This window comes from Drosophila kikkawai, chromosome 2R (genome assembly GCF_030179895.1).
Source record: "Drosophila kikkawai strain 14028-0561.14 chromosome 2R, DkikHiC1v2, whole genome shotgun sequence".
Taxonomy (NCBI): Eukaryota; Metazoa; Arthropoda; class Insecta; order Diptera; family Drosophilidae; genus Drosophila; species Drosophila kikkawai.
In genome coordinates this window covers 8048193-8067995 of record NC_091729.1, presented here as the reverse complement: position 1 = coordinate 8067995, position 19803 = coordinate 8048193, and the positions used below count along the sequence as shown (strand labels likewise).

The following is a 19803-nucleotide window of genomic DNA, read 5'->3' as shown; positions in this document are numbered from 1 at the left end:
ATGCAAAAAACACCCTAACATGCATGCTAAGTTTTAGATAAGGTCAGCATATTTTATCAAACCCATATATTATGTTCTACGACTTAGAAATAAAAAATAATCAACATTAAATTACATGTATTGCTGCCATAAAAGCGATCGGCCAATTTAAAAGAGAACAAAAAGTAGGGTGCTTTCAGCACGCCAAAGTTTGTATAGCCTTATTATAGTTATAATAATCATTAAGAACCGACAGAAGACATAACAGAGCGTATATACAAAAATATAAATAAGATATAATAAATTAATATAAGGAACCCAATTAAACAAAATTAATAAATAGATATGTATCTTAAACAACAACAAAATTGCCATATCTCAAATTAGGTTAACGTAGAAACGGAAAGACGGAGATGGCTAAATCGACTCGTCTAGAAGTGACAAATAGAAGTAGCAAAAGAAGAAGCTTTGGATTTAAAATAAAAAAAAAAACAGCTGTTGACATGGAGAGACATGTTTTTAATAATCCCCGGCTGATCGTAGAAATGCGTTTCAATATTCAGCAAAATTGCTAGGTCTTGTTCTGATTGGCAAAGAAGATCAATTTTCGTCTGCTGTAGAGTCGTGACAATTAGGAGTCAAATAATAATAATATAAATTAGTTATGCAGATTCAAAATATTCGTAGCGGTTTCCAAAAAAGTAATACGCCACGCAAAGGAAAAGCTGTTTTTTATGCCTCGTGTCTTCTAATATTTTTTATACTCTTGCAGGGTATTAAAATTTTAGTGAAAAGTTTGCAAGGCAGAGAAGGAGACGGTATCGACCGTCTGTCAGTTTTAAAAGTAAATATAAAATAAGCTACTCTATATTTCTGATTAATATTAAACGCATGACAATTCGCTAAAATTAGCGTTTAAACAACTCGCCGCAAAAGTGACTTCTACATATATTCGTCTCGTCCGAATTCTTTCATTTTTTTTTTTTCAATTTGTCAAAATTGAGTAAGTGGTTAAATTCACTTATAGGCTTAGGCAAGAACTATAATGTAACCTTAAAAAAATGAAACATACGTTTTTGTTTTAGTTTGAATTCGTATAAATGTCGCACTTTATGGAATAGAAATGCCCATATGGTAATTTTGAGATATGGTAATTTTGTAATAATTTAATTTATATAAATAATACATAAAGCTGTAACTGTAAGCCTGTAAAAATAAAATTATATATGTACATAATTATGATCTAATTGAAAACTGCAAGGGTGTAGAAACTTCGGCGTGCCTTTATTATTAAATGCACTCCCATATGGAAAACCGCAAATCAATAATTCCAACACTTGTTAATTGCTCAAGCATCCCCTACTCAACTCACTGGGATTTTGCTCTCAATGAGCTTCCCTAAGATGCTTCCCTAAGGTGCTGCTGTTTCTGTGTTTATCAGAATGTTAGGAAATTATAATTTAAGTTAAATAATAAATAAAGTTTTTATTTTGAAATTATTTGTTCCAGACTCGGCTTGTTTGTTTACAAACTCAATAAAACACACACTTCATTGGACTTTTAAATAAATTTCAGCCAATAATTTAGTTTAAAAAAAACCGCTCACTAGTGATGGTAGTTTTTGCCTCAAATATGGAACGTAATAATCGATAGTTGTTGCTGCATATCGAAATAGCGATAAGCCTGTTTATTCATCAGGTGTGGTTCGAATATAAGATGCGGTTCGAGTATCAGATGTGGTTCAAATATAAGGTGTATTTCGAATCTATCAATATATCGACGCATTTTCGCGAAAGTATCGTATGTCGCTTTTTTTCGAAATTGAGATTTTAATGCAAAATTGTTAGGCACCTAATGTCTCACTACCCTGTGAAATATTATAACTGAAAACCCTATAGTTCCGATAAAAATTAAGTTTCAATTTTGTCTTTTCTATAGTGCTTCCTAAGAGATTAAAGCACAAAAAAGCTTCTCCTGTAAAATTGGATTTTTCGACATACGAGACTTTCGCGAAAATGCGTCGATATCGATGTTTTTGATACATCATTAAAATACATTTCTAAAGTGCATTAATAATTGTACTTTAAGGTTATTAGATATTAAACTGATGGTTTAGGTAACGTCGGTGAATGTGTGGCGATGGGGAACTTCCTAAACCGTATGTTTTCATAGAAGTAAGTGAAGTTTGATTGAGACCTCTGGCAAATTCTAGAACTACAAATTCTTGCAAATAAAAGTTATTGCAACGGCAAACCAAAAGGAAGCACGAGACTTTGAAAGAATGTCCGCGTTTCAATGAGAATAAAGCTTTAGTTATTTCTTTTTTTAATATCGACGATACATCGATGTTTTGCTTTAAAATATCGAAAAACATCGATGCCCGGGAACCTCTATATCAGATGTGCGAATATAAAAAAATATCGAGATTGGGGGACCCCCTAGATTTTTTAGGCGGAAATTTCAACTACTTAAAATTTTTCAGGGAGAGAGCCGAATTTTCATCTGGCCACACTGTTCTCGGTTACCGTTACCCGCTGCAGTCCGCGTCCCCAACCAAGTGCGTAAATGTGGCCGATGTGTGTTTGTGTGCTTTAGTCGCGTGTCGTCGCCGCTTCCATGTAAACGAAGATTGTGCAAAAGGTAATAGCAACAAAAAAAGCAACACGGCAAAACGGTAGCACAACGAGCGAAAAAGTTATATCGACAAAATAACAAGTAAAACGAGCAAACAAAACTTGTGAAATACTTCTTCTGGCCTGGTGGCAAGTGGCAGATACAATAAAAAAAACAATTCTCAACAAAAAACAGGTTTACTAGGGCCCCAAACGGAAAAAGAGGGAGAGCGATTGAGAGTGTTGTTGTGCGAGAGGGGGCGCGAGCGAGCGAGAGAGGGTACAAACAAATACTGCAAATGCGAATTTAGATTCTGGCTAGTGCCGCACAGTGGTCACTTGAGCTTGCCCCGCGAGAACTTGTTTGCTACTCAGCTTCTTATTCCCATTCTGCCTCCTCCTGTCTTCGCTTCGCGCTAGGCTGATACCCTTTTCATAGGCTGCTTTGTATTAGCATGCATAACTTGTGCGAGTCTCAAATGCAGTTCAACGAAATCAATAGGAAATACCGTTTCCCCGAAAGAGCCGTTACTTTCGGGAAATTCCAGCCCCTTCCCCTCACCAGAATCTCTTCCGAAAAACAGCCAACAATCAGCTGGCTTTGCAGTCGACGCCGATCTGCCGGCGTCGGCAGAGTCAGCGACTGCGAGTGGCAGCACCGGGCGCCTAGCAACAGCGGTTAGCCTCAGAGTTCAGGAGCGGATCCGCGTGAAAAATTCTCGGGGGACGGGAAATTGCGGTTATTTATTTAAATTTAAAGCATATCTGATAGGGTTTTTTTTATATTCGTTCTTATTTTCAACCATTTTTGGTTAAGGAAGATAACAATATTTTTATTTGTGCCTACATGTTTCCCGGGGCCCCGTCCGAATCTAGCTGGCTCCGTCCCCGTGGCCCGCTGCCGTCAGCTGTGCGGGCAGTGCGCAGGCGCCACACACGAACACCAGCTCAGCTCGACACACTCACACCGACGCTAGCAGGAGCCACAGGCAGCAGCAGGCTGGTCGCTGGTTAACTGCCTGACTTTGGCCCGTAAAATTGCATTGCTGGCGTCCCGCTTGCACGCACTTACTTTGCCAGTAATGCCGGAAAATGGGGAAAACGGGAAAATTTGGTCGGTTCACAGTTCGCAGTCGGCAGTCGGCTTTACATAAGCTGTCGTCAGAGGCAGGCGGCCGTTCGGTGCGCTCCTGAAGCTCAGTGCCCGGCTGCAGGTCCTTCGCTCTGGTTGTGTGGGCGCGCTTTCCGTTTTCCAGGGATCAGCTGCTGGCTGCTTTGCAACGGGTTCGACGTTGACGTTGGTTTTCCATTGGATTTTCGATTTACCTTCCATTCTATTACTTTTATTATTATTTTGTTTTTGTTCTTTTTGGCGGTGGAAACCGGCTGGCCAAAAGGTTCGTCGACAGTGTCAGTCTGTTTTTTCAGCTGTTTGGCTGCTGGCGAAAAAAGTGGTTAGACATCTTTTTGATTACACTTTAATTTGTCTTTTTCGCTATTATTCATCTCATTTCTCAACTATTGCTATTTGCTGCCTGCGTGGGCCACTTTCAAAAGCTTTTTTGGGGCTTCCGTTGTTTTTTATTTGTTGGCTTTATTTATTTATTTCTTTTTTATTCGTCGTTCAATCATAAAGCCAAAACTTGATTTGTGCGCACGGCCAGCAGTAAATCAATTTAACAATATCAATTCGCTCGTAAAACCGTTTGAGAAAACACGTTGTATAAAACAAAACATAAATTTATCCACATTCAAACCATATGCAGCTGAAGTGTTAATCGAAAAGCTACAATAAAGCCAAAGAGAAACAGAAGCGGACTAAAAAAAACATCATGTGAGGCAGCTGAGGAGATGTTAGCTCTGCCACTTGAAAAGATGGCCGTCAGGATGTGCAGCATCGCTCCCATCGCCGTCATCTAGCTGCATCAGCAGCAGCAGCAGCAAGCTTTCCTCACTCACAGATACACACGCACACCCATGCCGCTGGCAGCCAGACTCTTGCACACAGATACGAATGCCAGCAGCTCTTAAAGGTGAGTCCGTACTTAAAGTTTTACATTTTAAATACTCTGCAGTCGTAAAATTGGGTGAACCGAAAGTCCCTTGAATTTTCTGGCCACCAAAGACGATGCGAGTGCGAAAAGTTTTGCAAGTTTAATGATTTTGATGTGAAAAGCTTTCGAGGTCTTAAAATCCAATTATATAAAAGAGTTTTTGACTTTATTAGTAAATAAACTACAAATACGGAGAGGAACTACTCAATTATGGGAATTTTATAACAGTGAATTAATTTTTTGAAAACTCTGGCTTGTATGTAAAATATAGGTAATTAATTACAGACTTAAACTATAATACTCTGCAAGGGTATAATAACCTTGCAGAGTATTATTATTTAAGTCAGAAGTTTGCAACGGAGTGAATGAGACATTATAAGACCCTATAAGGGTCGTTCAGACATTCTTGATCAGCATCAACAGCCGATTCGATTTAGCACTGCCCCTCCGTCTGCGATATATGTATGTCGGAACGGACCAGATAGAAAAATTGTTGAATACAAATTATAACTTTGCGTTTTTTTTTTTTTTTTTTATAACAAATTTTCATATTTTTTGATGATATGGTAATTTTGTATTAATTTAGAATTTTGTAGATGTAGGTAAATATGTGAAAGTGTTATCAAAAACAAATTGTAACATTGTGAAATATATATATATTTTATATATCCCCTATTAGTTTTTCTTTTCATTTGAGCAAAAAAGAAGCCGAGCCATTCTTGTTCTTTTTGTACAACTATTTGCTTCCATTGTATACTGTATTCATATATTTCCAGAAAATTCATGTATACCAAATTTTCATAATTGACTTAAGAAATTCATTAGATTTTTCTTATAATTATGTTAATTACCTTCCTCTTTTATCAAAATATCTCTAAAACCTGTAATCTATGACACCGGTTTTATCTTATTTGGTTTGGTGAGATGAAGTTTACATAGTTGTTCCTCTAGAAACACCTTTTCCACAATTATAAGCAAAATTCCAATAAGGAGTATCACTACAAATGGCAAAGAATATTATTTTGTAATTGTTCTATAGTCTTTATTAAAACATTTATGCATTATTGTAAACCAACGATGGATTCCCAGCTATTTACAAAATATGTCCTTAAAGTAATTTTAATGTTCTAGCATATTGTGTTAGAAGTTCTAACCGTTAGGACCTCTTTATTTTTTGCGTCTCTTTATTATTTTTGAATTCCAATATCTCTAAAAACAAACGTATTTATTATAAATAATTGTTTATTCTCCATCAATCCGAATACGATCCATTTTATCCTTAATTATTGCCCTCCTTTTAAGATAATCCTCAATAAATGTGTGTATTTTGAAACCCTCGCCTATGAAGCCAATGAAATGTCCAATCAAGTCGAGAATCACATGATGAATGACCTCGGTATTCCCATCAATCTTGCACAATTGCCTCCCCCCGCTCGCCATCGCATTTTTTCCGAAACTTCTTTGATATTTAGCGACTCTCCTTTTCAAATGTTTATTTTTTGGGCTTGCGTGCGTAGAGCATCTCAAAGTTTAACATTTCATTTCTCATTTACCGTGAATTTTTATGACCGCTTCGAGTCGGAATTGGAATCGGACTCGGACTCGAACTCGGGACGAAGCTGGGATTTGGTCAGAGGAGAGTTCAGCCAAAGTATAAGGCTGCTCATTTTATTTTGCTGTTGGTCGCGAGCCCATTGAAAAAGCCCGTCAAACCAGTCGCAGTTTTTATTTTATTTTTGCCGATTCCTAGGCCTGGGCAAACTGGCCCCCGTTGATGACTTTTTACATGGGCCGTTGGCCCGAAGAGATACCGACTCAGATACGGGAGACAAGAGAGGAGCTAGCCAGCCAGCCAGCCAGCCATCTCCACTAACAGACAAAACACACGTATCTAAACTTGTTTGAAACGTGTTACATTTTAAGAACGTTCGCCGCCAGCGGCAAGTGGCAATAATCCTTTCCAACTTGACAGGGCTGCCATGTCCAAAAATGCCAAGGGCCGACCCCAGTGGGAGTGGATGAGCCGCCAGTTTTCCTCTTTTTGCATAGTCGCGTACTCGCTGAGAATCGGGCTATATATAGTTGTGCCAGTGAAAAGTTTTCCGAATATAGAACAAAGATATTATTTTGACCAGCCGCAAAAGCAATGAAAATCGAAGGCTAGGTCTCAGGAATAAGACTTGAGAGAGCACTGATTTCTCGTTTAGTCTAATAAAAAGTATTGGCTTTAATTACAAATTTTCTTCCATATTGAAGGGTTAATATTTGTTGAAAATAGTTTTTAATTCTTTGGTCTGCTTAATATTGCATGAGAACTCAACGTTCTGTTTCTTATTGCCTGACATAACATAAAAGTCAATATGTAAATATACATACATATGCATAAGGTGGCTCTCTGCCTAAATTTTCCTACGTTTTTTTAACATTACTATTATTTACTGTCGGCATTTTTCTCTCAACAAACAATTGCAAAGGCTCCTTACACCCATATCCATCTCAAACACAGAAAATAATAATAAAGAACGACAAAAAAAAGTGAAATTGATATATTTTCGCAGAAATTGCCGTTAACACGGATTGGTGAGGGTGGTGTGATGCCAAGGCAACGAGAAATTTGCCTGGTAAAATTTGGATGGAAATGTGCAGAAAAAATTGTTGGACAAAATAAAAATAAAAATGGTTAGGTGAAAACGGGAAATTGTTTACCGTGGTTCCAAAATGATGTAATTTCGCGTGTTCGTGCAATTCAATTTCCTGCCAGCGGAAGCCCGTGTCGCTCTGTTCCCCATTTGAAGTCAAACATTCGTTCCCGGTCCATTGCGAACACCCACACCCTAGTTTTAAGCTAACATCAGTAGCAGGCAGCTCTTACAATTTTAAATATTGTTAAATAGTCCCTTTTCAATTGTATAAAATAATTTTAATCAATATTTACAGTATTACGTAGAATATTACTATCTGAAACCTTAAGTACAGCTTAATTTGTGTACATATGGGCAATTCTCTGATGTAGTCTGCAACTATGTGCGCATTTAAAGTGAAAAAACATGCGACATGACTTTGTTTTAATTTTACAAAATCTGAAACTTGTAGCTTTTGGTTAGCACTATTGTTGGTGCTAAATTCGACAATAATAAATTGGACAATTGTTCGTTTTCAAGATATTTAGAAAAATGTAAATCGCGTTTGCTCAAATTCACATTCTAATATTTCGAAATTTGTATCATTTGTTAATTTAACTACATACATATGTTGATAAAATCGTTTTATAGAACTTTTAATTTTTTTTTTTTTTTTTTTTTGAGAATTACCCTTATTATACCCTTGCAAGGTATTATAATTTTAGTCAGAACTTTGCAACTCAGTGAAGGAGACATTTCCTACCCTATTATGTATATATATTCTTGATCAGCATCAACAGTCGAGTCGATCTAGCCATGTCCTTCTGTCCGTCCGTCCGTCCGTCCGTTTCAACGTAAACTAGTCCCTCAGTTTTATAGCTATCTGAATGAAACTTTGCATATAGTCTTCTGAATACTCTCACTGCTATATACATATGTCGGAACGGGCCGGATCGGACGACTATATCATATAGCTGTCATACAAATGATCGACAAATTTTAAGAAAAAAACTTGCAACTTGACTGTTTTTCAACATATTTTAATAATTTTTGAGATATGGGCATTTCTTATTATTTCAGAATTTTGGTATACATTTTAAGAAAATCGGACAACTATATCATAAAGCTACCATTGAAACTATCTGTAGATGTAATGAAAATGTAAAGCTGGGAATGTAAAACTGTAAAAAGAAAAAGTATAGGTAAAATGTAATGAAACTCTGCTATGTGTTTTTTCAGCATTTAAATTTATAATATGAATATCAAAACCAAATTATGATATGCTATGTATAAATGTACAAATTTTATATATTTCCTTTTATTTTCTTCTATTAATTGAACTAGAATTGCTCGATTCTTAATAATCCAATTGAAAATTGCAAGGGTATCCAAACTTGGTTGCTGAAGTTAGCTTTCTTTCTTGTTTGCAAATATTTTCGATACATCAAATAAATAACAATCATCTTAAAGGCGGAAGGGAAAGACGGAATTGCCAATATTAACAGCAATTTCTTTGTGCTATTGGGCATTTGGCCAACAAATTTAAAAGACCGTCTGGTCCTGGCAGCTGGCGACAATTGTTTTGTGGTCAGTTTCCCGTTTTCAAAGACTGTTTGTGTGACCCATTGTCGCGACAAGTCGAGCTGGATAAAGAGCCTTTTTTATGCCTACGTAGAAAGCCCGAGATAAAGCCCTTTGAATTAATCAATGATAAATTTTTAATGCAACTGAAATCATAATAATTAATACGTTTAAGTTAATAATACCCTGAGAAGGGATCTATTATTTTCATATATATTTTTATACCCTTGCAGGGTATTATAATTTCAGTCAGAAGTTTGCAACGCAGTGAAGGAGACGTTTCCGACCCTATAAAGTATATATATTCTTGATCAGCATCAACAGCCGAGTCGATCTAGCCATGTCCGTCTGTCCGTCTGTCCGTCTGTCCGTCTGTCCGTCTGTCCGTCTGTCCACCTGTCCGTTTCTACGCAAACTAGTCCCTCAGTTTTAAAGCTATCTGAATGAAACTTTGCACATAGTCTTCTATATACTCTCACTGCTATATAGGTCGGAACGGGCCGGATCGGACGACTATATCATATAGCTGCCATACAAATGATCGATAAATTTTTAGAAAAAAAATTATAACTTGGATGTTTTTTAACATTTTTGCACCATTTTTTAGATATGGCCATTTTATTTTATTTCTGAATTTTGGTAAAAATTTCACGAAAATCGGACGAATATATCTTATAGCTGCCATAGGAACGATCGGGAAATTAATAGGAAAAAAAATGATAACTTCGTTGTTTTTCAACGTATTTTCATCTACTTTGAGATATAAGCTTATTTTATTATTTTAGAATTTTGGTATAAATTTCATAAAAATCGGACAACTATATCATATAGCTGCCATAGAAACGATCGATAGATGTAGAGAAAATGTAAGGCTGGGAATGTAAAACTGTAACTGTCAAACTGTATACATAATAAGTATAGGTAAAATGTAATGAAATGATATCTGCAAGGGTATACAAACTTCGGCGTGCCGAAGTTAGCTTCCTTTCTTGTTTTCTTGTTAACACTAATCAATCCATGTATGTATGCAGTATAGATGTAGAAACAACAACCAGAATGTCAGAAGCCCGATATATAAACAAAGAAAAACGTTTAATTGAATTGGGGTACAAATATAAACACATGAAATTAATACATAGACGCCCTTTGAAACTTTGAATCAAAATCGGTTATACGATAAAATCCCCACAAAAATGTTAATCTATCTATATCGTCTTAGGTGGTTATTTGACCGACAGAACAGAACAGACAGAACAGAACAGACCGAACAAAAGGTTCCATAAAACAAAAATATTGAAAATATTTTTTAAATTTCTTCCCCTCACAGAAGTTTTACCAAGAAAGAAAAAAAATATAATAGTATATTGAATTACATTAAGCTGGACATTGAAATTCCAGTGTCAATTAATTGACAAAGCCATGGGTACCGGGTATTTAACAGTCGAGCACACTTATAATAGCTTTCTTACTTGATATATTTATTATAGTGTGGAATTTCTCTGGAAAACTATGAAAAGTAGATTGAATGTGTAATATTGGCTAACGACAAACACCGAATTATGCATACTAGGACAAGTTACGTTGGTTTTTATTGTAGATGTAATAGTAGCCGCCACTAAACCTCAGAGGGGTCAACTCATATTGCGGGCTTCCAGTCATCGGGATAGCAGTCACCCGAGACACTGACGGCTTAAAGTTGATCGTTCGATAAAAGAATGCTGTCAGGAAGCTAACACTGACCACAAAGGCCACAAAGAAGCCCAGGCAGAAGATGCAGTCCTTGTTCACCTGCAGACACAGACAGAAGGCGGCGAAGAAATCTCCCAAGGAGCGACATATACGGCCGCAGAATGTTTGCCGTTGGACTGCCTGACGTGGTGGCAGGTTGTTGCCGGCGATTGTGATCATATGGTAACTACGTTCGCAGGGAGGTCGACTATCCGGTTGATGCCGGGCCGGACTCGATCTCCGGGTGGTGAGATCCACACGCAGCCTTCGCGAAGTGGCGACCTCACCGGTCTGGGTGCCCAGTTCGCAGTATTGCTGCGGCGCTTGCAGCCGTTCCTCAATGGCGTCCAAGTTGTACGAAAAGCGATGAAGTAGGTCCAGTATGTTCCGCATTCGTTCCGTTTCCGTATTCATACCATCCGAATTATAAGCCCTGCGAGCCACCGTCGAAGCTGGGTAAGTTTCTACCGTAACCGCGGCTTCGTTCTGTGTGTTTGCTGTGCAATTACGGCTGGTGCTGGGCTCACATTGCACTCCGAAAGAAACAGGCTTAGACTCCATTTCGTTGTTTTGAGTGGCATCCGAATTGGTTCGATCCGTTTTACTGCAGTCCACTGAAGACTCTGTTATAGACTCATCCAAGTTCGCATCTCGCAGATACACAACTTGGGTGTGATCAACGGCAGGGTGTTGTCTTGTTATCAGTTGATCCTCAGATTGCAACGGTGCTTGCTCGTCGCCTCTTTGGTTTTTATATTTTTCATTTTCCATTTTATTTGTTTTTTAGAAACAGAAAATTTTTAAATTCGTTTGCAAATCTGAGAACTGTTTACTTTCAGAGGTGGTGACACTAGTTAAATGTCACAGATTTGAGTTTGGGGATCAGAACCTTGTTTAAAACATTTCCAAATTTGAATTGTGAACGCTATAAACTACATGGCGAGCAGGGAGCCTCCACAAACTGCGATCGTCATTAACTTGCTGATCGGCGACTTGGTTCAAGATGCCGTAAACGAGCCGCTCAAGTTGTCTAGGCAGAAGGACACCTGCCAGCGGCTCTTCGACATTTTGGGCTTCCAGGCCGACGACTCATTCGAGAACATGAACGGCAGTGAAGTCCTGGATACACCAAGCGCTTGCACCCTGCAGAGTAGTCCTAAGCAGGGATCGGTCGATGTCAATCGAAGAACGTGGCACAGTTGGCTAAACAAGGCATTGGAGGAAGGTAATGTCCTACCGACACATACCACAAAACCCGTGTTCGATGGGGGTAGTCTCATTCATTCGATATAATCACCCGCAGAATGTTCAGAGGACGAAGATGAAATCTTTAGGAAGGATACACCGCTTAAGAAGTTTGATTCCACCTCGGTGCAAACGGAACAGCCTCGTTTCCACATACGAAGCCGTGTGGATCGCCACCGTCTGCCTCCACTCGCTCCCTGCGAGCTGACGCGCCAAACGATCTTTATTGACGCGGTATCTGTGCCTTTTCCGAACGTGATAAGCCGGCCACCACTAGCGGATCGCGTCTGCTACATGTTGACCGACTTTGCTTCAGCGCTATATTGTAGCCTCGCAATCATGTGTTGTTGCACACCGAATATCTTGAGATGAATATACCAGCGGCTTAGTTATTTGCTTTACCAAATCAATACTTTATTTCATCAAGAGTAAAACGAAACGATTTATACAAATCTACTTGGGATTGGGCCGTGCCAAGTCCTTCTTCAGGTTGATCTGCTGGTTAATATTAGTCGGCAGAGAGCTGTAGTAGTGGCCCATCAGCAAATAGAGGCACCAAAGGCACAAGACGACGAACAGGACATAGGTGAAGTTTTCGCCGATCATGTAGGTGCAGGCGACGATTGAGTCGGATGTCTGGGTCAAAACGTTCCACATCCTCTGGCGCAGCGGAGGCCGCTGCATGTCCGTGGCGGAGGTGACCGATTCCACCTCGATGTGGATTGTGTGCTGCAAAGTCTTGCTCGGCTTTTCAGCTCCATAATCCACACTAGCACTTCCACCAATGCCAGCCAGCTGTGTCTCCAAGTCCTTAATGTCGACTTGCCTTTGATCCACGGCACTCCAATAAGTCTGGCTGCTGACGTCGCAGGTGGGGGCCTGCCTACATCTGGCCTTAATAGTGCAATCTGATAGCTCCGTTGCACTCGATGCTCGACATGGCTCATCATTTTCATTGTCTGAAAATATGTAAAATATTAGTAACTGTTTTCGCTTATAGTGGCAATACGCGTTAAAAACAACATTTTCTTTCCATATACCTTACTAATTCGCCCCACTCGCACTTTTGCGAGCAACAGGTTTTAAGGATTAAAATTATTCTCATTGAACTACAAAAGGATTAAATAAATTAATAAATTATGGCCCCCAAAATTATTGAACAATATTGTATTATTTTCCTTCGAAACAACCTTAAGCACTGTCATGTACCAGTTATAAGGTTACCCTTTTAGATATACTCTTAGCTCCTGTACTAGATTCTTAAAATTTCTTATTTCTTTAATTCGAAACCACTTTAGATTCATCTTTATATGATACCTTACCTTCATTTAGCACAAGATCCGACAGCACTCGTTTCAGATGGAACGGAACGTTAACTCGCTCATGCTCACTTTTTAGAATTTTTGTATAATCTTCAAACAAGTTGAGCAGATCCCCGAATCGTCTGGTGATCTGTTGGTGGCTAAGGTGGACCTCAGACAAGTAACTGGGCACCGTAGAGTCGCCATTCTTATGGATGTTCCAATCAATGGGCGGTCCTCCAGTTGCATTAGTCACATCGCCTCCCACCTGTTTGCTTTCATCTTTGAGGTTGTCTCCTTTTGGACTCAGCATTCTAGTCGGTTCTTCCCTTTATGATTTTGGGTGTTGTTTGTGTATATAAAAAGCATGTGTTTGCGAAGGTACATTTATATACTTTCGAATGAAACAGAGTAAAAATTAAATATAATTTTACTTTGCTTTTGACCGATGTGATTCCAAAATGTTCCATCTGAAGTTTAAATGAAGGGTTGCTTGTTACCTTATCTACTTTAATCATAACTGGCCAGCCGGCAGTTGACCAGTGGTTAATTTTTGCGCTAAATTAAGCAATTTTCCGTCATGTCTGGGTGGCAAGTTGGGATGCTTCTGCCACAATTGACACTTCAGGCTCTGGTCTATGGATTTCCCATCTAATGGGACAATTATTTCAGTCTAGCGCACTAATAAATGCATTTATGAACGGAGCTCAGAAAAGAGGGTTTCAGGGATAAAGCTCAGATTGAAATTTATGCTAACACAGATTGCTAGTGCATAACATAAGATTCATTTCTAATTTTCTAATTTGATAGTGATAACTAAAATTCATATTAATTGCCTTTCTTCCCACATAAGCTGTAATATTGTCTAATCGTTTTCTGTTCATATTTAAAGATTTAAAACAATATTTCTGTTCTAATGCAAAAATATGTCTCCGCATATTTTATATTTTGTTTTGAGAAACTTCGAGGAAACTCTATTAAAGCAGGGCATAATAAATTCACGGAATATTTCGGATGCTGGGAGTATGGGAGTTGAAACTTTTACCACTGGCGTCGCACTAAGTCCTCTGGCGTCCAGTCCACACCTGCTACTCAGTGGGCGTGTCTTTTGGGGCGGGATGGATTCCTTGGCCTGGCCATTGTTATCATTTAAAAGGCTTAAGTGCGTCGAAGATTTATATTTGTATTTGAAAGGGAAGGGAATATACTCATAGCGACACTGTTGTCGAGCGAGGAAGACGAATCCCAGTCCCATGGAACTACAAAATAAGATAAACGTACATTTTATTGATTTTCCTCTCGCCTGTACTCTGGGCTGTGTGTTTGCCTTTGGATTCTGTTGCCATGGACTGCATTTTCCAGCCCCATCGCAATTTTGTCGCCGGTCCAAAAAATAAGGGAGTTGCGAGTGGGCCGAGGGCTTAACTGGGCAGCCAACGCCTGCGCTTGATTCATCTGCCAGTTGATTGCTGTTTGTGCAAAAGTGTTGAAGCAGAACAACTGGGATCGAGTGGGCCGCCATCCATTATCTTCCACTTCACCCTTTGCCTGTAAGCTCTACGTTAAAGATGTAAAGCTGGCTGGGCCAACCATTTGATCTGGCTTATGTGACTTATTCAAGCGGATCACAAGGTTTCATTGATTTTATATATTTCTCTACATAAAAGTTCAACGGAAGAGTAATGACAAGTCAGGAATGTTCGCCATAATACGTGTACCAGGCCAGAGAAAATATTTAAAACTGTTCGAGTTCTGCTGCTTGTCGATTTTTAAATCATTTATTAAGAAACATTGCAGGATCAGCCATTAGCTTCAGAAATAATCTGAATTGGGAAATGGTTAAGCACTATCTTAAAACATATTTGATCAAAATTATTACAACAAATACTCAGAATTGCTATAGTAAAGGTATATGTAGAATCATTTGAATTTAAGGTACAGATTCCTTTCGCTTTGGGTTTTTGGCAGACTTCCTGATTACGCTGCTAAAATTGTTTCCAACTCTTTCTATGATTTATGAGGTGTTGCTGATTATTCTCGGTGGCGCACAATAAATATTTTCATATTTTCAATTGGGCAACTGGAGTAGGCGTCTAACCGTTGCCAAAAGTGATAGTCGCCACTTTGGGCTTGGCCATCCCATAAATATTGTTTGTTTAGGGATATTTTTGCTTAAATGCTGGCTTATCATCTTGGCACAAACCGTCATGGGTGAATGCTGCAATGTCCCAGCATGCATTCAATTAGCCTCTGGCAAGGATTTGGGTTTTCAATGGATATAAAGGATAAAAGAATCAGGACTACTATGGGAACTAATAAACCGATCAAGGATAGTTTGTTTGGCTTTCAACTTTGTTTAATTTTTAAAGTTAATGAAACAATTAATTAATATTCAGAGTTGAAAATATTTTAATTAGCAACAGTCAACATTAAAAAGGTTGTACTAGGAAAAACATGAAAGTGTAATAAGTTTTCTATACTTTCTATTCTTGAATTCCCATTTTATTTCTACCTACTGTAGTTAAACTGAAACACAGACTTACACCAACCAGAGTTTTCAAAGCGTTTTGAAAACTCTTGCCACTCCTGTCTGTGGCAAAAGGTAACTAAAATTTCCGCGTGAATCACCAATCATGTCATCCTTTCGCACCTGTGACAATCAGTAGCTGTGCATTTTTTCACCTGGCCACCGGTGATGGTTAGTTGGCGTTTAGTGGCATTTGACTCTCTTCACGATTCAAATGAAAAACAGTTTACAAAGAAAATACAAAAAAGAAGAGTGAAAAGGCGTAATGCAATATTGCTAGGAAAATCAGTACAAGAAATATAAATATTATATCCATTTTCTCTTTAGAATGATATCTGTAACAAATATATTTTCATTTAGGCAAATTTTAATTCTGTATACATCACAGTTTAAAACCTTTTGGTTTTCTATCTGGGGGGGCTTATTGTTTGTTTTGCATCGATGACTTTGTTGTTAACAAACGTACGCAGTTTACACAACAGTCAGCGGCTTGAACAGTCGGAAAAAAACATCTATCTGGCTAGCACAAAGTGAGCCCCTTTATAATTACATAATAAAACACAACCACTAGATAATATTTGTAAAATAAGAACACAAACATACTGGTCCCGATTGTAGTGCATTTAGCATTGGACCGACGCGATGCCGAGTTTCAGTCATGCCTTATACTGAAGGATCTTTTTTATTTTGTGGTCAAATTAATGCAGGGGCCATGGTGCGAGCAGCCAGCATGTCTGGAACTCGGTCCCGGTGCATGTATTTTTAATTAATTGCGTGCCCCGAGCCTCCCTCTTGCACAGCTGGGTCAGTCGAGTACAAGTTGTGTTAGTCTGGCCATTGCCTACCATGACCTCCCATGTGTATGTCGTCCTTCTTCCGGTTACGTTCCTCCAGCTACTGTTTTCTATAAGTAACTTATATGAGTGAGTGGTTAGTGTGTGCAAGGCACGGCAGAAAATATCGATATATCGATGCTGAATCGATATTTGGCTGAAAAGTCGATAGATAGTAAAGCGTATTTTAGCATTGCGATAAATGTGCAGTTAATAGAAATTATGATAAATATATATCGGCTTAATATTGCCATAAAAAGACACAAATAATTAAGCCATATTATTCAAAATCGATCAATTTAATTCCGATATATTTCGATATGTTAAATTTCGATATATGAAAGCTAATAGTATATTTACACCGACCTGAGTTACCTATCGAAATCGAAATTAACGCATTAACGCAAGACGCTAGTTTATACTACAAAAGTTGCGTTATTGCGTTAGTTTTTGACAGCTTGTTTGAAATTTTTTTCCATATGATATGTTTATGTCAGCTCTGTTTGGAGCACCCTGCACCTTAAACTTTCTCTTCTGACAAAAAATAAACGCTTTGTGTTATTTATGTATAATTTCTTGGTGCTACAGTCGAATTTAAGTTGCTGTTTTCAACGTGTGCCCGATTTGACCACAAACCGCCGTCACCAGCAGAGCTGCATCATTTGCGGTTAATTGTAGTTAAAGTTCAGTGGGGTGCTGGAACTTAGTGATGTGTGAGGCCTTCTGCCGCCCAGCTCTCTTCGTGGCCAGCACCGCATAACGAAACACAGTACACATCCTGTGCGAGCTCAGCAGTTCGTGTTCATTATGTCATAAGTAAAGCAAACAATTCGAAATTATTCGGTACGCCAAGCTCCCAGGGTTCTCAATTCTTGCTAATTTCGAAAAACAAAATTGTTTGTTGCATTAATTTGAACGGTTGCGCCCCCACAATGCCGGAAACAGAATCCAAGTTGGTATGCAGCCCCAGCAATGGTCTGCATCAAGAGGAAAATGCGGCCGTCATTGAAGCCGCTAATCGATTAGTGATCCGACCACCAACCCACAGGCGCCCTCAGCGCCAGCGCCAGCCCCAAGGCCGACGAGATGCCACCGGCTTTACGGCCAACCAGGAGGTAAAGCTGAAGGCCGGCGACATGCGTATAGCCCAAATGCAGATCTGTATCTCCCAGCTTCGCACCGAAATGGAAGAGTCGAGCAAGCAGCTGCAGGACCTATGTAAAGCTATGCTTGTTGATGCGGAGTCTGGCTAAAATATTCAAAAAAAAGTAGAAAGTCTAATTGTTTTTAAGTAATGGAGTCCAAATTAGTGGTTACAAATATAAGTCTTAGGGAAAAGAAGTTTTTGATGTCGCATATGGAACAATTATTTAATAATATTATAAAGATAGATAAATAGATTGCAATTTTAACCCAATTTTGGGATGTTAAACACTGTAAATGTACAATATTATTTTAAATGAAACATTTCATATTTGTTTCAGGCTGGATGGATCCCAATCGAATTTCATTTTTGAGTATTAGCAATAAAGCCACCCAAGCTTTTTCGAGGCCCACAAAAAGCACTTGGTTGTTGTTTCACAGGACTTGCAAGGAAAGACAGGTACATACATAAGTTGCATTCATATGTTAATACATTTAAACCCGCCCTTAAGTCCACTATGCCGTGGTTTTAATATCACGACCCCAAATCCCTTTGGCAATCGGTCGTTTGGAGAAGGAGGGGCGCATGATGGCTTGATTTAAATTAAAAATTTATTGCATATTTTTTGCCCAACCCACTGTTGCATATTGCCACTGTGTTTGGGCTCAGAAAAAAAATGTATGGTATACATACATTTGCATGTGTTGTGTATAAATTAAATTTGTGTGTGCTCGTGAACGCGCACAGGGCCAACAACCGGTAGCATGCCATGAACTCCAATTTCCAGCGCCAACGGGTTAAGGATGTGCTCGCCCGGGAAAACTGAAAGATAGAAAGGCACGGAGCGGACTTCGCTGAAAGGCAGAGGGAGCCACGGTGGGTGCTTTGGTGAGTTAAGGGTCTGGCACTTCAGCAAGCGTTTTGAATACTCGCATGTTTTCGCGTGCAACTAAATTAGCGCACGTGTAATCAAGTTCCTTGCGCTGAAACACAACAAAAAGTAAGGAAAATACGAGTATATGTGTGTACATTCAAGCTCATATGAAGGTTCCGTTCTTTTTGCACACAAAACCATCATAAATTAACTCTGTTCCATCGACTCGGCGGGGCTCATATTTTGTTTTGCTTTTACGTTGTGTCGGCAGGACATACAGTAATTGATGTCCTCTTGGATGGCATACAGTACTGAGCTGAAGAGTGCATTTCAGTTGACAAATCGTGCCAATCATAGAGGGAATAAAAATGTTCCGTATTCTAAAACTTAAAAAGATGACGATCGCATCTTGAAAAGTTGGAATTTCTGAAAGAGAATTTTGTGACAATCTTTATAGTAACATTTATAAATTTACACAAGTTCAACGGGTTCTTAATTCGGGAAGGAGCTAGCTCCTTGAGAAACAGGGTAACTTTACAAAACAATCTACTACTTTGAAATCTTAAAAGGATCCGTTGAATACGAGATAATTTTTCCGTTTACAAAGACTCTGGAACTCAATTTCTGATTCACTGAGTATTCGATAAGAGACCGAAATTTTCCAAGGGGTACAAACGATGGGAAGTCCTGTTCGTTCATGGTCATATTCCTTACTGCGTAGAGAACGTTCTGAAGAAAAACGGAAGTCAGGCGCTTATCTACGAAATTCGGAAACATTTTACTTACAGCTTGAAACGGACACTTGAAGCTGATGTTGGAATATTTTTTTAGAGTTTTCGCATAAATGTTGAACAATCGGTTCTTATGAACATTTTGTAAAAAATGGCATCCGTCGAACTCAAGATCATAGAGTGTCATTTTGGGACTCTTGGCCTTCCAGAAATCAAGGGCGGCATGCACCTTTAAGTCTGTTACCGTCTCCTTAAAAATGTGACTCGTATCCACGAAACTCCGATTGTTGATCTGGTAAAGTTGGCAATCAAACTTCTCAAAGACTTCCGGATCAACATTGCTAATGCTGATGTTATCAAAGATAACTCGAAAGTTCCGTCCCTCGGATATCACAAATTTAAATATTAAAAACTGCCAGATCAACCTAATCCAAAATCTCATGGCTGCTCACTGCTGATGTATCTCCAAGTCTGCGCTCTGTTGTTTTTATATTGCCAAAAAATACCATTTTTCGCCGTATGTACAAATAATTTTAATGGTTATATTTAGATATTTAATGGTACATATAATTT

At 38.7% G+C, this 19803-nt stretch overlaps 6 protein-coding genes across 9 annotated transcripts in view; 3 read left to right on the top strand and 3 right to left on the bottom strand.

The window, feature by feature from the left end:
- Positions 1-2501: 2501 nt before the first annotated feature.
- The window catches only part of B4 (imaginal disc development protein B4), a 44428-nt gene continuing 27126 nt past the window's right edge, over positions 2502-19803 (top strand). For 2 of the 4 annotated variants that reach the window (XM_017183159.3, XM_017183152.3), the window contains exons 1-3: positions 2502-2619; positions 4358-4624; positions 17966-18084. The gene's annotated coding sequence lies outside the window, so the exon portion shown is untranslated. Of the gene's footprint in view, positions 2620-4227; positions 4625-17965; positions 18085-19803 lie in introns of all 4 variants that reach the window. The other 2 variants (XM_017183166.3, XM_017160827.3) reach the window with 2 other exon arrangements.
- LOC108070391 (uncharacterized) lies at positions 10405-11346 on the bottom strand. The gene has a single exon (XM_017160844.3). The coding sequence runs from the start codon at positions 11344-11346 to the stop codon at positions 10414-10416; it is 933 nt and encodes a 310-aa protein (XP_017016333.1). The 3' UTR covers positions 10405-10413.
- Positions 11512-12226, top strand: LOC108070412 (uncharacterized). Its single transcript, XM_017160868.3, has 2 exons — positions 11512-11800; positions 11879-12226. The coding sequence occupies exons 1-2, from the start codon at positions 11512-11514 to the stop codon at positions 12190-12192; spliced, it is 603 nt and encodes a 200-aa protein (XP_017016357.1). The 3' UTR covers positions 12193-12226.
- On the bottom strand, positions 12210-13602 carry LOC108070401 (uncharacterized). The gene is made up of 2 exons (XM_017160856.3): positions 13143-13602; positions 12210-12779 (listed from the first exon to the last, which is right to left on the bottom strand). The coding sequence occupies exons 1-2, from the start codon at positions 13432-13434 to the stop codon at positions 12274-12276; spliced, it is 798 nt and encodes a 265-aa protein (XP_017016345.1). The 5' UTR covers positions 13435-13602; the 3' UTR covers positions 12210-12273.
- Positions 17279-17922, top strand: LOC108070427 (uncharacterized). Its single transcript, XM_017160894.3, has one exon. It carries the CDS (start codon positions 17414-17416, stop codon positions 17732-17734), a length of 321 nt encoding a protein of 106 aa, XP_017016383.1. The 5' UTR covers positions 17279-17413; the 3' UTR covers positions 17735-17922.
- On the bottom strand, positions 19049-19672 carry LOC108086171 (uncharacterized). The gene is made up of 2 exons (XM_017183036.1): positions 19286-19672; positions 19049-19228 (listed from the first exon to the last, which is right to left on the bottom strand). Exons 1-2 carry the CDS (start codon positions 19670-19672, stop codon positions 19049-19051), a joined length of 567 nt encoding a protein of 188 aa, XP_017038525.1.

What these genes read in the sequence shown, in the direction of transcription:
- LOC108070391 (XM_017160844.3), bottom strand. Translation starts at nt 11,346, where the DNA reads ATGGAAAATGAAAAATATAAAAACCAAAGAGGCGACGAGCAAGCACCG.
- LOC108070412 (XM_017160868.3), top strand. Translation starts at nt 11,512, where the DNA reads ATGGCGAGCAGGGAGCCTCCACAAACTGCGATCGTCATTAACTTGCTG. An exon ending in AAACAAGGCATTGGAGGAAG is followed by an intron (nt 11,801 to 11,878) that starts GTAATGTCCTAC and finishes AATCACCCGCAG; the next exon opens with AATGTTCAGAGGACGAAGAT.
- LOC108070401 (XM_017160856.3), bottom strand. Translation starts at nt 13,434, where the DNA reads ATGCTGAGTCCAAAAGGAGACAACCTCAAAGATGAAAGCAAACAGGTG. An exon ending in GGATCTTGTGCTAAATGAAG is followed by an intron (nt 12,780 to 13,142) that starts GTAAGGTATCAT and finishes ACATATTTTCAG; the next exon opens with ACAATGAAAATGATGAGCCA.
- LOC108070427 (XM_017160894.3), top strand. Translation starts at nt 17,414, where the DNA reads ATGCCGGAAACAGAATCCAAGTTGGTATGCAGCCCCAGCAATGGTCTG.
- LOC108086171 (XM_017183036.1), bottom strand. Translation starts at nt 19,672, where the DNA reads ATGAGATTTTGGATTAGGTTGATCTGGCAGTTTTTAATATTTAAATTT. An exon ending in TCAAGTGTCCGTTTCAAGCT is followed by an intron (nt 19,229 to 19,285) that starts GTAAGTAAAATG and finishes GTTTTTCTTCAG; the next exon opens with AACGTTCTCTACGCAGTAAG.